The sequence below is a fragment of the Fundulus heteroclitus genome, chromosome 9 (genome assembly GCF_011125445.2).
Source record: "Fundulus heteroclitus isolate FHET01 chromosome 9, MU-UCD_Fhet_4.1, whole genome shotgun sequence".
NCBI lineage: Eukaryota > Metazoa > Chordata > Actinopteri > Cyprinodontiformes > Fundulidae > Fundulus > Fundulus heteroclitus.
In genome coordinates, this window is record NC_046369.1 from 4,678,200 (window position 1) to 4,695,393 (window position 17,194).

General features: G+C 39.4%; 1 protein-coding gene across 1 annotated transcript in view; it reads left to right on the forward strand.

The window, feature by feature from the left end:
• LOC118564230 (collagen alpha-1(XXIV) chain) overlaps nt 1-17,194 on the forward strand; it is a 75,957-nt gene that overhangs the window by 27,575 nt on the left and 31,188 nt on the right. The window contains exons 4-9 of the mRNA XM_036141646.1: nt 203-256; nt 4,200-4,253; nt 7,837-7,890; nt 11,976-12,029; nt 16,242-16,286; nt 17,036-17,089. Coding sequence (XP_035997539.1) covers nt 203-256; nt 4,200-4,253; nt 7,837-7,890; nt 11,976-12,029; nt 16,242-16,286; nt 17,036-17,089 — 315 coding nt within the window. The remainder of the gene's footprint in view (nt 1-202; nt 257-4,199; nt 4,254-7,836; nt 7,891-11,975; nt 12,030-16,241; nt 16,287-17,035; nt 17,090-17,194) is intronic.

Below are 17,194 nucleotides of genomic sequence, written 5' to 3' on the forward strand. Positions count from 1 at the left end.
TTGCTTTAACCTATAGAGTTATTACATAAGAGTGGAACATGCTCATCATAGAGGAGTCCTGAGCTGACGGGCTACATGTTATTGCTTGCCATTAACACACTCTGTCTCGTCTTTCTTTTTTTTTTCCGTTCACTCCCTTTCTCTATTGATGTTTCTTTCCAACATCTCAATCTTTCCCAATCCCTGTGTCTCCCTGGTTTAGGGTCCTCCCGGTCCGCCTGGTTTACCTGGTCCCCCTGGAAAGAGAGGTCTAAGGGTAAGTCATTCACACTTAAATGATGGCAAACTGCCAGCGATGCGTAAGGTAGATATAATTCATCACAGAGGAAGAAGCTTGCTGACATACAGCTATGTAGACGCTTTTGACTATTATGTAATTGCCATATTTTAAAGGTAAGTTATGCATTTCAGTCTGTGGCTGTATGCAGTTTATACAAAAGACATGCTATGTTTGATTGAAAATGTCGCAATGTACATGTTTCACTGTAAACAGCATTGTTGCCATTTCTGGTTTGCTTAGCAAATCTTGCTGACTTCAGGGTCGCGCGCTGATTCGGTGCAGACTTTCTGGTATTTTGAATTGCAGCCGACTGCGGAGCTGATTTGGAGCTGACGAATCACAGCAGTCGGAGCAGATGGGTTTTTTTTTTTTCGCTCTTGTAAAGGAGGGGCTGTTACTTCTAGCGGCTTCTTTTACAGGGAAAAAAAAAACTTAAACACATGGATGCAAGTAACAATCTATAAGTCCCAAACCCTGCCATCTAAAAGCATGTAACATTGCATTTTAAGGCTTTGGCATGTTATTACTTTTAAAACTGGCCTGCTCGAAATAACAGAAGTTTAAAAAAACAAAAAGAAGAGTTGCTGACGAAATGTTGACACGACTGAACTTAGGAAACAAGCTTTTGGAAGCTCGCATTAGCATGAGGTAATTCACATAATTCAGGGAGCATGAAAGTAGTTGGCTTGCTCTGAGCGTTAACATCAAAACGACCATAGTGTACCGGCTGCAACCAGTTGCTGCATTCAGGCTACATACATCTTCACTCTGATCTTTATACTACTCCTTAAGCGACTGCCAAGGCTGTCATGATGCTATGCTGAAATAATGCCGTGAGCCCCTGGGGGTTTCTTGGATTTAAACACGGGACGTTTTTGCTGAATGAAGAGGTTGCAGGGGACAATAAATAAGATCTATTAACAAGATCACCTTTGGTTGTTGCTCTGCCCCAAAACAGTAGCATCTTCACGGATAATTTACCTCAAGGAATGTACTGTAAATCTCTACATTCCACCAGTGAAGAACAACATTATTCTTTTGCAAACTTTACGATAGTAAAAACCCGCACCAGTGGCACGATTCCGTCATATTGTTATAAAAAAATGTCTTCACTGTAATATTTGTGGATGACTTCATTAGTGTTGCAAAATTAAAAGTATAAATATGGATGCAGTGATCTGCCAGTCTGCATGCAGGCATGATTTCAGACGACAACTTGTTAGTTTTATGTCTGTACGTCTGATGTCCCGCTGTGTTTATAAAGTAGAAGGCAGAGAGGCTGGTAGACAGGGAGCCAGAAAGAGCCAGCATACAGCAAAAAAAAGAAAAGAAAGAAAAACCGTTTCCTGCTAAAAGGCAAAGAAAAAATAATTATGTAAATAAATTACTTGGCTCCTACAAAGCATACTCTAAACCCCAAAGGCTAAGTGATAAAGTGGAACACAAGTGTGGCTTGAGATAATTTTCTTGGAAGTGTGCTGTGATATCTGATTATAAAAATTATCCAATTTTATGATTATAAGCAGATTATAGTTTATTTCAGTGGGTTATTAAACGTTGGAAAGTGTGTGTTACTGTCCAAATGTTACTGGAGTGGTCTACAGAATACATTTTATTCGTTTACTTTGAGGTCAGTTTCTGTTTCTGTTTAAAACTGTGATCTTGGCAAGATATAAAAATAGCATTAAATAGTTTTGGCAGCAGAGTTGACCTTAAAATACCGTATGGAAAAACTGGTGTTAAAACAGGGTTTAACTATTATTAAGAAGTAAGAATTAAGAAATGAATAAAATAAACACAAACAGGTTGAAAGCAGAAAATGATAAATCTCTGTACAACCTTCCTGTTATGTGTGTTACATCTTGTTTTCTCACAGCCTGAATGAAACACTGGCAAGTCCCAAGATTCAATAAAAAAATGCAGTTTCCTTTTAGATGCCCTCTTACATGACTATTATTTTGGAAGCACACCTACTGTCTTTACTTTTAAACACCTCAGCCATATTGAAAAGTCTCACACTGAGTCTTCGTCACTCAGTAAGATCGTCTGCGCCGGACTTCTTCATGCTTACCTGTGTTGCATTCACTTGTCTGAAAAAGAGCTGCTTTGAGGGTATTTTAACCAGTTAGGTCAGTAATCAGGGTAACACAATTAAATATCCTTGAATAAAATGACAAACATTTAATTCTATCGCAGTCTTAACACAAGAGAATAAAAGAAGAGTGTCTAACATGTTCTTGCTTCTTATAGGAATTATTTCTACTCTTGTTGAAAAATAACAGTTGTTATAATTCTAAAAAATAAATAAACAGCCAAATTTGTATTTTTTTTATAAGCAAGTGAAAAGTGTGGCACCCTTCTATCGTCTTCTTTCTCTGCAGCTCCGTTCTACTCTGGGCTCCATAAAGCCTTTAAGATGAAGGAATGGCATCACAAAACATATTGGAGATTTTAAAACCTTAACTTTTCAAATCTTTGGTATAGTTTGACAATGGAATGCAGACCATGCCTAATTGTGTTCCGTATTGATCCATTAAAAAAAGCCTAAAGGTATATAGCCATGTATTAAAAGACCAAAAATCGTTTGATCATAATAAAATAAGGTTATATAATCCAAGCCTCCATCTCAATAGTGTTTCAATGGTCCTTTTTGAAAGACAATTTGCTCTCGGATGCGATGAACAAATATAAACAGATGTAGCGCCAACTACCGGCAGTATTGCAAAACTATCATAATACTGGTTTAATTTATAAATCAAGTAAATAATGACAGACTGAGCCTGACCCCCTGCAATGCCTCTTAGTCATGACCACCAACATCATACTGTATTCCCAGCGACATTACAATCTTTTCCCTCTTGAAATCATATATTTTTTTGTGCTTTCTTTCCACTGGATCTTGGACCATTCTTCATTGTTTCGGTGGGAGACGCTCATAACCGTTAGCCAACTTCCTTGTTTTAACCCTTACGTACTTCCGGTAAAATCGTAAATAAACACAAAAGGCTTTATTTACTTACAAACTGAGCAAAACCAAAGCATAAAACACCAAAATAACAACTAATATGCCAGCAGGAATGGATAATCTTTCATAAAATAATTTGTATGCAGCCAGAGTGAGCTACTGACGTATAAATAAAAAAAGCCAAATAATGTGGCTACGCACCTTTAAAGGGTAACTCACCCCCAAATCAACTTTTTTGTTTACCAATAAATTGTTAACATAATTGTCTTATAGTGCTGTCTACATATACAAATTACTGCATACTTGTTGAAATCCTACTTATGTGTCTTAAACCACCAGTGTGGCGCCCTCCTAAGGTGGAACGGTTGACTTTCATTAAATTTCAAATCCGTATTGCTATTGGTTCAAACGTTATTGTGACGTCATTTGGAGAAACTGATGTCAGTAGCTCTGCTGCTGTGGGTCTAAAAGCAGCTCTGTCTTAAAAAAAAAAAAAACACAGCTCCGTCTAGTGCCTCCATAGTGAGCACTGTTGCACTTTTCAGACCCCTCTAGTGACTTCTTTTCACTAGAGGGCAACTAGCAACAAATCTAGTGACTTTTTATGTGTTATTGACAACTTTATGTGAAAGCACTAATTGTTCTGCAGTTAACTGTCTTGAGGCAGCACCGATGCTGGCATGAGCCCTTTCCTACTTCCCTACTTCACCTTCCTACCTCAAAAGACCAAACTGTGGTCTAACTTCCACCGTCACTCTGCTCACTCTTGATGCTCATTCTGCCCCCCCCCCCCCCCCCAATCCCCACTCACTTTTTAAAAATTTGTTTTGGGGGTGGGATCTTGCAGGATTAGCACTTTTGGAACATGTTACCCCACCTATGATGATTACCACCATGTAATATCTTCAGAAGTGAACAGAATTGACCTGTTTCTTTGTTTGTATTTTGGTCTAGGGTCCAACCGGTCCACCTGGAAAACCTGGACAACCCGGACCACCTGGTCCCAAGGTGAGAACTGCTAATCATGAGAACGAGAGAGAAACCGGTCACTCATTGGTCCTAGAAAATGGAATTTTTTTATGTCCATGCAAATGGTTTCCATTTTAATTCAATTGCTTCTTTATTTAACATGTGCAAACACCAATACGTCTCAAATCCCACCCATTGTAAACGCATTTAAAAAAATGCCTGAGCAAATTTTCTTTATTGTAGATCCTGTCAACAACTAGAAGAAAGATGAAGGAAATACGTTAGTTTTTTTTTTTTTATTTCAGGAGCTGACAGCCCAGGAAATGATTTTAGAGCACACGTGTCAGAGCAAGACTGAGGCAGCATCTGACAAACTTATTACAAAAGACTTTTTGTTCTCACTGTCTGACATTAAATCAGATTAAAGTTTCCTGTTTTGGGTCAGTTTGGATTACCAATGTCATATCTGCTAAATGTCAGAATAATTAGAGAGGGTTTCTATTAGATGTTTTACTACTTTGTAGAGTCAGAAGTTTGAAAAACATATCTTCAGTAGTTGGTCACTTTTCTCGCATGATTCATGTCAGAAAATAAAATTTACAATTTACAAGCTTTTCTCAAGTGATTCCTCCTGACAGAACTGGTGTAAAAGGTGCAAAAAATCTTTGCGTGTCTCCAAAACATTTGACTTTACAGTCTTTAAGCCATTTTGTCAACCATTTGGCACCATACTTGTAGTGATTGATCATTTGGAACAGTAGTGTGATAGAAATCCACTTATTTGCTCATGATACCATCTATTTTGTGAAGTGCACCAATTCCTCCTTTAAAATATCCACACAACACGATGCTGCCACCATGGCATGGTGGTCATTATAGACATACGTAATAAAATAGTCAGAACATTACAGTTTTACTGTCCCCAGATTACAGGACAAGCCTGTATTTGTATCTGTGTGGATTTGCAAATTGCTGTGGGACTTTTATGTTGCCCTAGGATTAGTGCCTTTCTCCGTCCCGGAGTGAGCTTTCAGCCCATGTGTCACCAACCTACAAGCACATAACCCGGTTTTAGAGCCAGACGCTGTGTTGCGCTTAAAATATTAAGCCTGGCGGTGCAGAGAGCAGGTTGCTCGTAGCAGGAAGTGACAGGCAGGAGATGAGCAGAGGCTGGAATCTGTTCAGAAGGACAGGCATGGGTCCTAGGCAGGCAAAGGCGGACAGACGAATCTGTGGGACAGGCTGAGATCCAGGTCGTGAGAACAGTCCAGGTCGTGTCCAGATAAACTGAAGGTGGAGTACATGCCCAACAGGCGCCTGCTAAGGCAGGGAAATCCATAAAACGAGGTTGTGGGCAGAAAATGAGGTCAGACATGGGAAAACAATGGATATATACCTGAAGCTTTCAAAAATCTGGCAAAAATCCAGCAATTTTGTGTCTTTTGCTTTTTGCTCTGGAGATGATTAGTAAATTTTGCAGTAAAGTAGGTTATTTTCTGGAACAAAGGCTGCACAGTGTGCCGGGCAGTAAATCCGACACTGTTGATATTAGCATATAATTGTCTGAACAGATTCAGGCACCTTAAGGCATTCGGAAACTCTAGCCAATGGTTAGAGGCGTGGCTCGTCATCATCTGGGCTTTCCCATATTGTTGTTGTCGCTACAGTTAATCTGAGCGTACGTTAACTTCTAAATTTGAAAGACGCCGATGACATAATTGTCTCTCTATATTTCCAGCTTTTAGCAAACAGAAAGAATTGTGGTAGAAAACGTTTAACCTAGAAAGAAAACATTTAATCTGTTTTAAAGTCAGACAATAAGCAATTGGTGTTAACTCTATATTTATTTTCTTGATTTCATCTTGCTGCCGTTGTCTAGCTGCATAGCTTATTTTTTTTTACGGACCTCTGCAGAAGAGCTCCACCTTGTGTTGCTTGTGTTGTTCTTAGCAGCGGTTCTCAGGCCCCGCTTTCCTACACGTTTTAGATGTTTCACTCCTGCGGCACTCTCTAAATGAATGGGTGATTATCAGGCTTCCACAGCACTTGATGTCACGCTGAGAAAGCATTGCAATCAGTTGAATTAGGTGCGCTGCAACAGAGATACATCCTAAACTGTGAAGGCCAGTGGGCCCTCAGGACCAGGGTTGAGAACCACTGGTTTGTATTATTAGACCACATCGTAGTGATGGCAGCGGGTCATTGAACTGTCCTATAAATCCTTCAGTCTAACAAAAATGTAGACACAGTTTTTATTGCGGTGCAAATGGCTTCAATTATGGTGACTGACGAGTTCGACACGCTGCTCCCTGAGGAGAAGAGAGCGTGTGCAAGTGGAATTAACCCAAACGCAGCCAGATGTGGCCAGCAATCTGAATAATGAGGCAACATGTTGTCAGAGTGTGACAGGAAAGGGAAAAAAAAAAAAAAACTTCTTGGTGGACCAGATTATAAACCTTCTAGGCAAGATCATGGTTACCCTTGTTTTAGCCACAGTGTATAAAGTCAGTTTCCGCTCCGAAGCCACACAGCTGATAAAACAAAATGAGGGGGAAAAAAAAGAAGGAAACATCTCTGGTGAGCTTTCTTCCAGCGTGGGATGAGATACAGTGTGTTGGTAGAACAAAAGCAAGGATGTGGGTAGCCCCAAGCAGATGTTTGTGGTAACAGTATTTCTAAATGACTGCCGCAGAAAGGATGCACCATGCAATCAGTGGTATATGAAGCAAGTCATGCTGCAGGCGGAGAAATAAAGGATAAGTGGGTGTTCCGTATCCTCGAAGTTATATGCTAAAAGTGATATATTATCGCTTTTAGTTTTTCAAATAAGACGTGTTTTGAATGTAGGAACTTTTAGCCATTTTTTTGAGGGGAGAGGGGGGCAGGGCTAGATGGTCTTGTTCTGCCTTTTCTGATATTTTATGATTCGCTACGCATATTTGGATTGACTTCACTCAGTTATTGTGCAATACTCTTCCACCTGCTGACTGGCTATTCTTGCCAGCTGTACGCCCACATTTTATATAGACAAGTATAAAGCTTGTCTGATACCGTAGTGGCCAGTTGATGAGTCAGTCGGATTCCCTGGAACCCGAGCAGGAATGGGATCTAGAGACTCTTTGACCCGGTTAGAGAAGCTATCACTCACTGCAATGTGTTCTGAACACGAGCAGATGAGTTAGCTGACCGTGTGAGATGTTTAAAGACTCCACTTTCAATGTAAAATAAATAAATAAAATGGGACATAATTTTGGATTTCGGGTGGTAATGTTGGGGTTAATCTTGTTTCAAAGGGGAAATTTTACCCATCATAAATGTGATGGGTAAATATGCACAGGTGTTCTAGAGAAGGTATTAAACATGGTTTGTGCATGTTTCTTTAAACTACTTTTGGATTTCATTTCAACCCCATGTTGATTACAGTGCAGTGCTTTCTAGCTTAGTGCTCAAGGAGGATACATCGCTGTCTAGAGTCAAAATGTGGTTCAATGAGTATTTATTGAGTGATTTAGTGATGCTTGTGTGGAAATCATGATGTGAATCTGTGGTCCTTGAAATTTTCCCACAGCTTGCTCAAAGCTTGCTGACTTTTTTTTTTTTTTACACCTTGTTTCTTTTGCAGGGTTCAAAAGGAGATCCAGGGCTGTCTCCAGGCCAAGCTTCACCAGGGGAAAAGGTAAATAAATCGGTTATTTTATGGCCTTTATCAAGATCCTTCTCAAGGCCCCCTTTTCAAAAGTGTAAGACTGCTCCTGCACACCAGCCAGAGCATAGATCCACCTCTTGGGGGTCATTAATATTATTGTGATGAAAGCATCTCGAGGTCCTCAGTAAGTTGTGGGGTAGCCTGGATGCAATATCTATTAAAAACACGTTGCTCTTAAAAATGAGACCTTGTGTCTAAATGAGATTTACCTGTATAAATATAGGTGAAATAAAAAAAGAACAGTGGTAGCTTGATCATGGAGTGGTGCTCCTGATTGTTGCGTGGAATGATCTGGAGAATTTGCAACGGGACAGGCCACACTGGCTTCAGGCCAAGACCGCAGCCTTATCCTGGCCACTGTGGGATGGAAACAACCCAACTAATTTATTGTAAAGCAGGGCAGCTGCTTTATTAAAAAAAAAACTGATCTTACCAAGCAGCTAAAATGAACAGTTCCCAAATACCACACCATTAAATCCAGGTCTACAAAGTTTGCAAGACCTAAAGATTGATATGCTTTGAGGTTCCCGTGAATGTTGGCACCAATCTAGTAGTTTATTTAGAATCAGCTGCACTTCATCAGTCATGGAGATCCTGGAGAAGGTAAGACAGTTTAAGTCCAAGGTTTTGACCCAGAAACTGGCTCAGAGCCTATCTGTTTAGCTTTATTTCTTTCCTAGACACAGCCACTATGGAGGTGCTCTGCCGTTGCAGAGGATTCCTGGATCAATGTATGCTTTTGTACTTTTTCTGTACTGTCTCTCCTCTAACCCCCACTCGGTCCAGACATATGGCCGTTCACACTGAGCCTGGTTCTGCTGGAGGTTTCTTCCTGCTAAAGGGGAGTTTTCCTCTCCACTGTCGCTACATGCATGCTCGGTTCGAGGCATTGCTGCAAAGTTAACGACACAATGCAAGACATGTGTTGAGATGACGTGTTGTGAATTGCCGCTATATAAATAAAATTGAAGAGGGGCCAAATGTAATGGATGGAGTTCTGAATGTTTCCAGTTACAATGAGAAAACAAGCTTTTCTGCCGCTTAATATTGATGTTTAGAAAATATTGTCCACACTTTCCCTGCTTCAATATGACCCATAACCTGTGCATCCCAATAGAAAGCAAACTAAAATATTTAAGATGAAAACAAAAAAAAACTAATATGCAGTGGCTGCAAAAGTCTGCAGGCATTGTTGTAATGATATGACTATGTTCATAAATAACCACCACATTCAAACTCATGTTAAATAGGAGCCAGTACACACCTACCATCAATCATAGAAATGCTTCTGCCTGACCCCAGTTAAAGTTCAGGTATTTTAGCCTGAGATTCTATTAGATGCATCTCACAGGAAAAGCAAGGGTCTGTAGAGAGTTTCCAAAGCATCAGAGGAATCTTATTATCAGTCGGGAGAAGGGTATACAATAATTTATAGTCCATTAAATAGACCATGAAACTCTAAAACGTTACTCAAAAATGGGTTTAAAGGTGATAGTAAAATGGTTTAGCAGGCTTCCAGGTGACCTACAGCAACTTTAAAAGTTCTGCTGAAATATTTGGCAAGTTTGACCATGTATGTATGACAATAGTCTCCTCTAGTCTTCGTAAGTCTGAGCTATGTCATAGGGTGGCAAAAGAGAAGTCTGTCTTACAAAGAGAAACATCTAAACCCAGATAAATGTCTGGGGAAAAAAAACACATTTAAAGTCTTCTAAATGCACGTAGGAAAGTGTGTTAAGGTCTTTTAAAAGCTAGGTTTAACTTTTTTGACCCATGTCCAAGATATTTCTTTGGTACTAAAACAACAGTGTGCATCCCCAAGAGAACACCATATGCACGATAAACTGTGGGAGTGGAGACATCATGCTTTGGGGCTGTTCTATTTTTCTGGAAGATTGACCTCAGTCAAGATGAAGGGAGTTGCGTGCCAGTCAGTGCTGGCACCAAACCTCAAGTTTCGGCTGAGGATGAATATTAAGAGTAACTTCACTTGTCAGCACAAAAATGAACCAAAGCACTCAACCAAATCGACAGTAGAATGGCCTCAACACAAGAAGATAAACACTAACTGAAAACACTGGCCATTTTTATGTGCCATGCTCATAGACTCCCCAAAAAATTATTAGTTTAAAGTAGGAATATGGGAAATTTCATTATTTTAGAGAGAAATAACTAAAGAGAATAGTGATGCGAAGAACTAAAAGTATCTTTTTGGATGGACTATGGTACGACGTCACACACCATCTCGCTGTGTTTTTCTCCAGCCAATTGTTTACAAAGCCGGGCCGGCCACGCGTGCACGTACGTGCACATGAACAGCTGCCACTCAGGGCTTAGCCCCTCCCTGCATATAAAATGCCACCGTCAGAGCAGTGCAGTGTAGGAGCAAAATGGCGGAGAGCGCGTCCAACAGATTGAAACATTCTACTATTAACGGCATTATGAAGTTATGAGTTACTTCTTCTCTAGACATGTTCCTACAAAAGGTGATGCTGTGTATTTATCCTTTGCAAATATGCGCATATGAGATGGGTGGTCTCATATGCGCATATTTGGGGGTTTGCAGCTGGAGTGGAGGTAGAGAGAGGCGTGGCTGGTCACATATCATATTTTTGTTTACAGACCTAGTGGTGAAATTTCACTTATTGCTCCTTTAAGGATATGCATACTAATGCAGCAACATTGTTTAACTTTTCCGTTGGGTTTCAGTTAGGTTAGAAGTTACATTAAACACAGAAAATGTTCTCAAATGATTTCAAATCTTATTTTATTATCTCAGGAAACCTAGAGATGTTAAATATTGGTGTTTATTGATATCCACCTTAACTAATCCATCATCATAACCAAAATCCAGCTTACCATTAGCAAACAGTGCAACACCCATAGAAGGAAAAAACACATTCAGATCCTATTTTTTTTTTTAAAGCAACAAAAGTTAGCTTATAACACATTGTTTTAGTTTGAGTTTACTTGGTTTGGTGCTTTGCAGCTTCTCCAGTTTGTTTGTGTGTTTCCTAATTCTTGTAGGAACGTCTTCCCTCATTCATGCATCTCTGAGTCATTCTCCTAACGCTGTTCTGTCTGGCGTCACCACAGCTGTCCTCTCTTATTCCGTCTCTCCATCCTCGACTCGTTTTCCTCCAAACTCTTTGATATCTTGAACTAATTACATGCATCCTTTCCCCATCAAGTTCAATGCTAATTTTACTTGAAAGAAAAAAAAATTACTGTGCCTTCTATTATTTTCTGAATAACAGCACATGAATGTTGAGTTAGTTTTAAACAAATTTTTTGTGTTGTATTTATTCAACGTTATATTGATGAGTCATTTTAGGTGTTTTTCAGGGATTTCCCTCGACCGTAAAACCCTCCATATGATTTAAAATGCTTACTCGGCACATGGTCTCCGTGGCACAGCAGGCACAGTATCAAGCATGCAGCACATTGCCGTAGCTCTGGACTTTAGGGGGATGAACAGTTTTAATAAAAGCAGGCTGTTTTGGAATATGAAACCCTCTGCACTCTCCTTGGGGTTGCCGTTGACCACTGTGCTGCATCGCTGGACCACAGTTAGAGACTGATGGATCGCTCAAGCTGCTGCTGCTGCTTAAATGTGATGGTCCTGCTGGTTTTTCTATTGTAGCTGGACTTTTCTGTTCTTTGACTGTTAAAAACCAGCAAATATTTCTGCTTCTCTTGATTACTTTCGGCATTTACAGTATCCAAATAAACCTTCACGGTTGCAGTCTTTTGCCGTCTTAGTTTTTATTTTCAGAAAAGCCAAATAATTATCCGTATGTTACTTTAATCAGGAGCAGCAATGTTTTAAATGGATACAGCACATGGGGGAATACTGGGAATACTGTAATTAGCTCTTTCTGTCCATGTTAATATTTTACTAAACAATGAATTATACGTTTTACTCTTAATTTTTCATAAGTAATCTGTTATTACAACATTCGTTTGCTCTGTTGCCTTTAAGTTTAAACAGTAATTTTTTGCATAATGTTAATGTGTTAATCGACTTTGTGCTACTCATCTGTTTGTGGCATTAGGGTGACAGAGGTCCACCTGGTCCGCCTGGGCTGAAAGGATTTCCAGGACCACCGGTAGGATTAAACATTTGTGGTTTTTCTTTTTGTGTGCAGCACATCATCTGCTATCTAGGCAAAACACCAGCCTTCAGATTGATGAGAAACTTTGATTAAAATTGACCTTTAGTTGTATGAAGCTACATTTAAAATGGTCTTCCCTCTTCCAAAAGTTTGAATTACCCTTAAACTTTGTAACCTAACAACTACAAACTGCAATGTTTTTTATTGGGACGAGACAGACTGACAAATTGTCTTTAGTTATGAAATGATAGGCTGAGATACATTGATTTACACATTTTTCACAAAAAAACTTTCTGAAATGTCTGGTGTACATGTGTCCTTAGCCCCCTTTACTTTGATACTCCTGATAATTAGCGAACGGACAGCATCATTAGGACCAAGCAAAGCAGGGTTAAGATTATAAAAAAAACACTACAAGCTTTGACCATCTCAAGGGACACTGTAAATCCAAAAATGGTAAAAATTATGGCACCACAGCAAAGCACTCAAGACATATTCTATTAGTGATGGTCTCCTTAAATCTAACCTTCATCAAAGAATCTGGAAGAAAGCTGATAAGAAATACACAAGATGTCCCATTTGCCAAAAGCCACGTAGGAGACATGTGGAAGAAGGTACCCAGGTCAGATTTAATCAAAATTATAGCTTTTGACTGGTTATATAAAACTCCTTTTTCCCCCAGAAACCAATACTGCACGTCACCCTGAACACGCCATCCCCATCAAAACATGATGGGAAGATGGCAAGAGCTAAATACAAGTTAACAAAGGAAGAAAACCTGGTTGAGGGTGCAGAAGAGTTTAAATCACGGTGGAGTTTCATTATCCAACAGGACAGCCACATGTATGATGGAACGGTTTAGATCAACAAATTTACTTGTGTTAGAATGGGCCAATCAAAGTCCAGATATATATCGTATTGGAAAGTTGCTGTATGGCAAGATTTGATGATTTCAAGATGTAGAAATTGATCTAAACAATAATGTAAAAGCTTCATGCTCCTTACCCAGATTTTGATAACCCATAACAATGTATCCCTGGTTGCTGTAATTCTGTTTGCGTTGCTATGCTACCCTCATATTCCGAGCTTTGGAGCAGGCATTTAGTGTGAGGAACTGCTTGGCCTCTCTTTGCACATTGCCAAAGCTTAAAAGTTCTGGGTCAGGCACAGTATTTTATTTTGACCAGATGTTGTCACAAGTGCTTGGGTCTTTTCCTTATGTCAACACGCATTACGCACAACTGACTCCCATTCTGATCTGTGAGTGCGGTCAGTGTCTTGCTTAGATGGGTTTAGTGTTGAAGTTGTTCTTGGCTTGCACCATGTAAATTCAGCTCGGTTCTGGCGACAGTAACCCGTGTTACTGCGGTGGGTTCCCGCGCCGCTCGCAGTCCTTCCCATGCAGCTGTTCAAGTGTTGTCGTATTAAAACCTACGTGAATGGTGTCTCCGCATGGCTTGCCTATTTCCTCGACCACACTGGTGTTCACCATCATTGAACTTAATCTATCCACCACATGAACTGTGTCGTGTCTGGTATTTTCAGATGAAATGACTGCCTCGGTGCTCTTTAACCCCACGCGGGTCTTTTTTACTGAGTGTGAAGGTTCGTGTGTCAGAAAGCAAGTCGGAAGCATGTGAGGACTCAGGAAGCTGTTATTACTCCAGAAATGAACTGACCTTCCAGGGATCTTGTGTTGGACGACAGTTTGTCGACAGTCGACCAAATAAAGGTTCCTAACAGCTTAAATGTTTTGATTTACACATTGATAATTCCTGTTTATAATTTATAAAAAAGGACGGATTCATTTAAATACCCACAAAGATTGATATCACTTAAAGCAGAGCATAGTGTGCTGCTAGTTGGAGGTTTTGTGTTTCTGTGATGTTCAGGATGTAATGAGATGCAAACAGTTAGCAGGGATGTCTTGGAAAAAAAAAACAATAAGGAAAATAGATATAAATCACAGAACTATTAAAGCATCTGACTGTGACAAATAAACTAATCTGGACCTAATTTGTACCATTTAAATCTTAATACAACAACCAAAAACATACAACTTTATTTACTAAGGGAATAAATGACAAACACAAGGCTGGTGGTGAAATGCACAAGTTACAACGTAGGTTTTAAAGACAAGGCAAGACTAGTTTATTTAAATGGCATTTTTCAGCAACAGGGCAATTCCAAGTGCTGTACATGAACAGAACATAAGAAAAAAAACTACAGAGGAAATCACATTGCAATCGAATAGTAGCAGCAGGTCAGATAAAGAAATAGGACAAGTTGGACCACCAACTTCAACATAAACATTTAAGGGCAACTCTAAACAAATGTGTTTTTAATCTTGATTTAAAGGAACTCAGGGTTTCAGCACATTTACAATTTTCTGAGAGTTTATTCCAGATAAGTGGAGCATAGGAACTAAATGCTGCTTGTCCTATGTTTGGTTCTGGTTCTGGTTCTGCAGAGCAGGCTGGAGCCAGAAGACCTTAGTGGTCTGGAGGGTTGATGCGCTGATAACAAGTCTGTGATGCATTTAGGTGCTAAGCCATTCAGGATTTATGGACTAACAGAAGTATTTTAAAGTCTATTCTCTGCGATCCAGGGAGCCAGTGTAAGAAATTCAGAACTTGGGTGATGTGATCTACTTTCTTAGTCTTAGTGAGGACGCAGGCTGAAGAAAGGTAGGCTGTGAACGACTGACTAAATAAATGACTGCAAGCATGATTTAGTGAATTTTTTTTTTTTTTTTAATATGTGCTTTTCTCAGAGTGCTGTGCAAAACAAGGTACAAAAGTTCTTAAATTACATAGGAAATATTAATATGAATGGACTAAAGATATATGAGCAAGATCATGGATTTTAATTCTTCAGTTTCCTTCGCACCCCAACCATAATGTACTGATTTTCCTTTAACAAAACCTGCAGTGGGTATGGTGGCCTAGTGGTTAGAGAGCAAAGTTCAATGGTTCAAAACCCAATCTGTCACTCTGGGTCCCTGAGCAAGACCCTTGACCACAGACCACTCTCTGCACGCCACTCAGTAATCGAATTTCTATAAATGTTTTTTAATGCGCATTTTGAAGTATCTCAAAGGGATTGATGGAAACGGCAAAATTCAAATTACCTCAATCAGTTAGTTGTACCAGATACCAATCCAAGTGAATTACAATTACGATTCTGCCAGAGCTAAGATCCAATACCATATTTAAAAGCTTAATTCTGACTACTCTGACTACTTTTTTAATTGATTTGAAAGATATATCTGACTTAAGACATTAAGTCAGATATATCTGACTTAATGTCAGATATATCTGACATTAAGCAGTTAGTCTTCATTATAGTCCCATACTGCTGGTGCTGATACTACTTTTACACACTGCTGGTTTAAAGTAAAAGGCTAATGTGAATAAAGTGACTCTTTTTAATATGACTTTTAAAAATAATTTAGCTCAAAACTTATTTCAATGCGGTGCAATTTAATTATGAGCAGGAAGCGGTTATAGAAACGTTTCTCCTGCTTCATAAATGTAATGCTATGTTTTGATTGTCATGACATTTAATGCCTAGGCTTTCAGTTTCTGGGCAGATTCTTACCGCCCTAACAGATTGTGGACATCTGAGCACAGAACGGGTCATGCAGTACAAACAGACAACCAGCACGGTCACTTTTTGACTGAGAATGTCCTTGTAAATATTTAGAAACACTTCAGTCGTTAGGGAGTCGTTAAGGATTATCATCAAATATGCTAATTTATAAATAAGTTCAATCAGTCTTGAGTTAGCTGTAGGATATGTCCGTAAGCTGTTCTGCTTTTATTTCACTTTAAAGAGTGCTAAACACTAACATCAGCTGCACACAGACTGTTTGGACTTGTACCTTCAGGCCGGCGCTACAGAGCGCTATTTTCCAAAAAACAGCCGCCACAGAGACAGTTTCTCCCCCCAGGCTGTCAATCTGATGAACACCTAACAGTCAGAGTGCTGAAAACGATACCATACTCTTTAGTTGAAAATCTATATTTTCATATTTGGAAGAAAGATATTTCCATTTACCTTTTTCACATACTGCACTTAAAATGTTTTAAATGAGATCAAAGTGGAACTGAAGTCCAGTCCTTTGTTGTGTGAAGCAACTTGGTGATTGAACCTGATTCTTATTCTAAGTCTGACCCTGAATGTTTTCTTTTTTTTATTTTGAAGGGTCCTAAGGGTTACCAAGGTACACCTGGCCCGCCAGGAGAACAGGTAAGTAATTTGCTTTTTATGTGACCAGAATTCGAATAAAAGCAAATAAGATGCAAAAAATGATGAATACAATCTGAAGGGTTGGAGGCACCAGATGTACTGGAAGAGCAGTTTCGTTTTCAGTGCACAATGCATTACTTTTGAAAGATTTTATTTGTAAGCGTAAGGTTAATACAGTTAAGGTTCAATTTCAGTTATTTCTTGATTGTACAATAACCTGTGGTAGGTGTAGCTGGTGAAATAGAACTAAGCTATCCAAAAAGTGTGGTTAATTACAGTTGATACTAATATAAATAAGTTCAATCAGTCTTGAACTTGGCTGTAATGCATTGAATTCAAGGTCTTGGTTCAGCTTTTTTTTCCCTGTTTGTTCCTTGGAGCTAAATATGGAGCCTTGAAATTTGAAAAATGTTGGCATGTTTGTCTATATTTAGACGAAAACCTTCCTTTGTTACATTTGAAATTCATTGTAGCAAAAAAAAAAACAACAACATGCAGACTCATGAATTTGTGTACATCGTTAAAACTCAAACAGGAACCTAACTTCATTAGCCCTTTCTCTGTCCCACCCTCAATTTATCCCCACCTTTCCTGGCTGGAAACACCTTCCAGCTAGTCAGAGTTCTAACAAACGAGGTTACTTGAAGTTGGATAAAAGAAACAAAAACACAGAGACGGGGCTGGGTTGGGTCGGGGCTTTGCAGGCGTTCACTTTCTCTCTCTTGTCGTCTCTCATTTTCTCGCTGCAGGGCATACCAGGACCTCCAGGGGAGTCTGGAGCTGCAGGTTACCCTGGCAGGCAGGTGCAGTGAAAAACACACACAAAAAAAATTTCTTCCATGAATCCCTTTTCCAGCGATCTGCTCTGCTGTTCTGTTACGTTGCCATTTGAGTTTGAGTCAAATTAT